Source organism: Psammomys obesus, unplaced genomic scaffold, assembly GCF_907164565.1.
Source record: "Psammomys obesus unplaced genomic scaffold, mPsaObe1.curated_primary_1811, whole genome shotgun sequence".
Taxonomy (NCBI): Eukaryota; Metazoa; Chordata; class Mammalia; order Rodentia; family Muridae; genus Psammomys; species Psammomys obesus.
Window position 1 is genome coordinate 1995967 of NW_026591497.1, and position 5823 is coordinate 2001789.

The 5823-nt window shown below is 62.8% G+C and overlaps 1 protein-coding gene across 1 annotated transcript in view; it reads right to left on the reverse strand.

The window, feature by feature from the left end:
- Nucleotides 1-1117: 1117 nt before the first annotated feature.
- Tbx1 (T-box transcription factor 1) overlaps nucleotides 1118-5823 on the reverse strand; it is a 6173-nt gene continuing 1467 nt past the window's right edge. The window contains exons 2-8 of the mRNA XM_055610269.1: nucleotides 5619-5823; nucleotides 4133-4234; nucleotides 3185-3356; nucleotides 2495-2650; nucleotides 1986-2053; nucleotides 1807-1907; nucleotides 1118-1593 (exon numbers count right to left, since the gene is read on the reverse strand). Of these exons, the coding sequence (XP_055466244.1) occupies nucleotides 1118-1593; nucleotides 1807-1907; nucleotides 1986-2053; nucleotides 2495-2650; nucleotides 3185-3356; nucleotides 4133-4234; nucleotides 5619-5823 (1280 nt within the window). The remainder of the gene's footprint in view (nucleotides 1594-1806; nucleotides 1908-1985; nucleotides 2054-2494; nucleotides 2651-3184; nucleotides 3357-4132; nucleotides 4235-5618) is intronic.

Consider the following 5823-nt stretch of genomic DNA (forward strand, 5'->3'; position numbering starts at 1 on the left):
CCTTGGGGTTGACATCTGGAAGTGCCTGAGAAAGGAACGTCTCTACCGGCAGCAAGTGCCATGAACACACTGAAACAGAAAGCCAGGGATGGAACCTGGCATTTCCCGTTTATTTGAGGCATAAGGCAGCCTTGCCTCTGGCTGGCCTTCGGGTGGCCCTTCCTGCTGGGGCTCAGGAAGGGAGGGATCAAAGGGTTCCTTTGGCCACTTCGATGGTGTTGAGTTAAGGGAGACTGGTCACCCAGCCACCTGGCCTAGGAAAAACTGCTTCACACGGGAGTTTCAAGATGACTCATGACCACTGTCATTGTGCGTCCCCCCACCCCCAATGGCTCTGTGGGGACATTCAGTGAATAAAGTCAATAAACAGGGGGAAACGCAATTCTGGGCTGGTGCCAGGCCAGGGCAATGCTGGAAGGGTCAAACCCGCCTGTGTTTGTCTTTCCACATGCCATCCGAGGCCGGATGGACAGTGTCCTGTCTGGAGCATCCTTCCCGGCTTCCACGGAAAAACTTGTAAAGTCTAGTCCTCCAAACAGGTCAACACCGAGGCCCGCGTCCTGCACCAGCAGATGCAGGTGTGGAGAGCTGAAGGCAGTGCCTTTCCCGGGGAGACCGCGCAGACAGTCCGGAGAGGACCCCGGGAGCGGCGCGAAGAGAGGCGGAGAGCCCACGGGGAGGGAGGGGAGGGTTAGCGGAGGAGACCTTTGCCCCGCGCTCACGCCCACCCCAGTGACCAGGGCTGGGAACACTGAGTCCCTCCCTCCCAAAGACGCCCCCGGCCCCATCGAATCGGCTACAAATGAATAAATACATCGGCAGTTTCCAAAAGAGGCGAAACCGTTTATGAAATCGGCGCCGGGGCAGTATCTACAGTATCTACACATATCTACACGTATCTACACCGCCCGCAGGCGGGGCTCACTCGGGTCGTCTACACTGCAAATGCCGGCCGGGCCGGAGGCGACGCGGTCTCGCGGAGAACAATAAATACCACTTCCTTCCGCCTCGGACGGGAGCTTTGGCACTGGCGGGCGGGCGGGGGGCCCGCGTGGCTCCCCAGCTGGGGAGCGCGTCCTTGGGGGGGGGGCCCGGGGGGCCCGCGCGCGCGGGCGCACTATCTGGGGCAGTAGTCGTAGGCGCCGGGGGGCGCCGCCGCCGCCGAGTACACGTTGGCGGCGGCGGCTGCGGCGGCGGCGGCGGCGGCCGGGTTCACCGCCGGGTGGTGGTGGTGGTGCGGGTGCGCGTGCGGGTGCGCGTGGTAGCCGTGGCCGCGCAGGCCCGGCAGCGGGTAGGGCGCCGGCCGGCTCTTGGCGCCAAGGTAGTGGTCGTAGGCGGCGGCGGCGGCGGCGGCGGCGGGGTACTTGTAGGGATGGTGGTGCAGCGGCTCGGACGCGCCGGGCGCCTCCAGGCGCAGGTCGGGGTGAGGGGGGCTGTGGCGGCCCCCCGACGCGCCGGGGAGCGGGACGAGGCCTCCGGGCCCGGGCAGCGCGGGGCTCAGCACGCGCGCCAGCAGCTGCTGCGGGTGCGCGGCGTCGCCGAGCGCGGCGGGGCCCGGGTCGCGGTCGAACTCTCGCCGGGCTTCGGCGGCGTCTGCGGGGAGAGCCGGGGCTGAGGGCGGGGGGGGGGGGGCGTCGGGGCGCACCTGCCGAGCCGCCGCCCCCGGAGGAGGGCAGGAGGACGGGTGCCCGCTTGTCCGCCCTCCCGCCCCGCCGCCACCCCCGCGCGACCGTGGAAGCCGTGACGCCCCGGGGAGGGGGCGAGACGGGCTGCGGCCGGCCGCGACCCCGCGGCCCCGGGTCCTACCTTTCTCTGCCCCGTTGGGCTGCGTGGGGGAAGCCACGGGGTTCCGAGAGCGGGCGAAGGCACTCACGAGCGGCAGCGCTCCGGGGCGGTGGTTTCGGGGCCTGCGGAGGGGGAGTGGGTCACCGCGGGCTCCCAGGCTCGGCGCCCCGGCCCTCGGCTTTTCCCCGGAGGGCACTCACCAGTCCTCGGGGTCGCAGTCCCGGAAGCCTTTGGCGAAGGGGTTGCTGGCGATCTTAAGCTGCGTGATCTGTGGGGAAGCCGACGTGAGCTGGCCCGACCTCCGCAGCCGCCGACAGACACGGGAGAGTTACGGAGAAGAGAGGAACCCACAGCCATCCCGGCCCCAGCACGAGGCGCCCTCTCTCTCACTAGACCTATCTTGGCCTCCCCAAATAAATGACGAGGAAGACTCGTGTCCCTGGCTGGGATGGGAATGTGGTCACCTCCGCCCTCCTCACCCCCCCACCCCCAGCACAAAGAGGGCAACTTAGCTGGCGCCCTAGGAATCTGGGCAAACCTCGGATCAGGCCACTGACGGGGAGTTTCCGGAATAGTTTGGAAAACAAACTTTCAGGCTACAGTGACAGTTGCTGCTACAGAGGTCAAGCCGCTCTAGGAGGCTGGGCTGGCCTGCGGAGGGAGAGGGCAGCGGTGTGCCCGTCCCCAGGACCCCCCAGCAGGCCCTCACCCGGTGGTTCTGGTAGGCGGTGACTGCAGTGAAGCGTGTCTCCTCAAACACAAAAGTTTTGAAGTTCTCCTCCGCATATTTCTCACTGTCTTTTCGAGGGTCTACGTACACGACATGGAAGCGGGGCTGGTATCTGTGCATGGAGTTGAGAATAATCTGGAAGACAAGGATGGGAGTCAGCCCCTCCCTCCCCCTCCCGGCTGTGAGCCTGGAGAGGATGAAGTGAGCAGTGAACCCCCACCCCCACCCCCCAATCTGGGCAAACCCCTCAATTCTAAAGACTACACAGGGCCTTGCAGCCCGTTTATGGTTTCCAGGGAAAGACGCTTCTTCAGCTGGCAAATGGTGGGGCTGTAGATCTGCTTTACTTAGGACCCCAAGGATTGCCCCAGGCCTGAAGGGGGTGGTGGGTGTGAGACAAAGCTCTCCATCAGGAAAGACCCCCATACTCTCCCTCCCCCGCCCCCCGCTGCGATTCTTCTCACGAAGGGATTCCCTTTCCAATTAAAAAGAGTCCCCCACCTGAGTTCAGAGCGGGGACGGGAAGGACCGTGACCCCTCAGACTGAGGCCATCCTGTCAGAAGCCTGCCACCCAGTGCTGCCTCAGAACCTCCTCTGTCTCTAGTCGGTGGGGACATTGGAAGGCCTGCAACCGGGGACAGCCCAGAAGCCAGAGAAGGGTCGCCTACGTGGCCATTGTCATCCAGCAGGTTATTGGTCAGCTTCAGCTTGTCAAAAGACACAATTTGCTTCATCCACTGCGCGCCCTTAGCCGGTGAGTCAGGGTGGTAGTGCACTCGGCCAGGTGTGGCGGGGTCTGCCTTGCCGGCCACTAGCCAGGAGGAGCTATGGAAAGCATACCTAGGGCAACATAGCGGGAGGGTCATGATCTACAGGGGTAAACAAGAAGCTCCCGGCCTGCCGTGAACTCTGCTTTAGAGTTGTTTCTGCCCACCGCAAAGTCAAGACCCGCACTTCACAGCGGCTAGAGAGAGGAGCTTGGAGAAACTAGAAACCTTCCTAAGGCCCCGACACAGAAAATGTGGGGAGAGCCTGGGTCCTGCTGCCGCAGAGAGAGAGGAAGCCACTCCCCTCCTTCCATTTCGCTGCAAGCGGGTCTGCCTGCCCTGGGGCCCAGGAGGTCAGAGACTGGATTTGGCGTCACTGGCCAGTGGCTTTGGGCAAGGGCGGCCCATGTTCCCTTTATTAATTACTGTTAATTGTGCAGGCAGCCCAGGCCCGCCCTGCACAATCTTTACCGGCCACCCCACCTTTCCGGCCCAGCTCAGCAACCAAAGGTTCTCTGGAGAGGGGGGAAGGGGACCCGAGTAACACGGCAGGCCACACAGGCGACGATATTTGAGCTGTCTGTGGCCAGAAGCTCAAGAGGCCACTACTGCATGAGCACCTCCAAGGGGGCTCAGAATACATAGGGTGGGATCTGAGCAGTATCAGGCAGGGAAGGAGCAGCCCGGAGCAGCCAGTACAGGAGGACCCAGTCATGAGAGACTTACTTGGCATTTGAGGTCTGTCAGCAGGCAGGGTTTTTGTTGTTGTTGTTTGTTTGTTTTTTCTAGCACACCCTCCCTGTTCCCTGAACACAGAGCTTGTCCCAGCGGTCCCAAAGGCTTGCTCACCGGTAGCGTTTGTCGTCCACAGGCACAAAGTCCATGAGTAGCATGTAGTCAGCCATGGGATCCATTCCAAAGAGCTTCACTTGGAAGGTGGGGAACATTCGTCTGGGGGGAGGAGGTCAGGTCACCTCAGGTGGGGGAGTGCAGGACGGCTCTCTACTCTTAGCTTCTCTGGCCGGCCAGCCCCTAGCTCAGCCCTTCCTTCTGCTCCCTCTTTAGCTGCTGTCTAGGCTCTCTGTCCTCAAGTAGGCCCTTATCCAACCTTGGGCAAGGCAGCGGCAGGCCAGGCCCCAGGCCCCTCTCTGAAACACAGAAATGCCTAACCAGAATCCCAAAGCCGGTTCTGTCTTCTTTGCCTACACAGACAACCTTGCCCCAGGAATTCCTGGACACAGCCTCAACCAGCAGCAGGGTACCTAAGATCCAGATCCTGGGGCCTCTCTGCCCTTCTCAGGGCCTCCCCTGCTTGGTCCAACAAAGCGAAGACTTCCCGGCTCCAACAAAGTGAAACCGAACACTGCAGTGATTCCAAAAGTCTCTACTGCTGGTGTGGTCCAGTCCCCCAGGAACACCGACGCCCCAGTGCTCCAGTCTCCAACTCTCAAGACCTGGCCAGAGTCTCCACCTGGGCACAGGCAAGTTCCCGCTTTCCCCCAAGAACCTGCTTGCAAAGGACTCCGGATTATACTTTCCCCGGTTTCCTCCCTCGCCTCTAAACCCCTCCATTCAAGGCCCTTGTTGGTCTGCCCCAGGCTGTCTTCAGTGTTGGTATGGACAGCTAAAGAGCCTGGAGAAAACCCGCAGAGCAGCAGCAAGGGACAGGCCCTCCGTTCCCTGGTTCCCTGGGGAGGACTGCACAGCAGGGAAACAGAAACCTCGGCAAGGCTTTGCAAACAGGCCCTGAGCCTCCTTGGCCAAGGAGCTGGTGTGTACATTAGACACAACCCAGCACCCGCCTTTGTCTCCTGGTCAAATCGGGAGCATCTGCAATTGTTCCCTTTCCCTCTCGGCTCTTAAAACAAACAACAAGGCCACTGGCACGGATACCCTGCCAGGCTTGTAGAGAACTGGGCCCACAACGGCCAACTTGAGGCCCAAGAAAACCGGGTCTCGAGTTCCCGGAAACCGAGCGGACTGGCTTTCAATGGCCTTAAAGCTCTCCTAAAATTATCCATACAAACTAAGAGATGTTTGCTCTTGAGCTAGCCATACAGACTGAACCAACGCGGGGGTTCCCTAGCCGGCGGCCGCCTAACCGCAGCCGGGCGCACTCTCGGCTCACAGATTTCCCTCGCGGACTCCAGGGACTCGCGGTTGGTGCTCCGCGGACTGTCGCCGGAGCCGGGTCAGCAGAGAGGCCAGAGGGACCCGCAGGTGGCAGGGCCGCACGTCCCCCCGGCTTGTCGGCCCGGCTCTTGCGCATCCCTCGGACACGCAGCCGGGAGCGCGGCACGCACGTGGGCAGGGGCGCGGGGAGGGGGCGCCTGACCTGCCCGCCTTGGTGACGATCATCTCGGTGCCCAGCTGGTTGAACTCGTCCCACAGCGCCTTCATCTCGAGCTGCACGCTCACGCTGGCCACCTTCGGGTTCTTCTTCACCGGAGCCTTGGCCGCGGCGGCGCGGCTGGCCCCGGGCCCCTCGGGCTCCGCCGCCGAGCTGCTGGCCGCCCCGGGGGCGGGCGCGAACGGGTAGG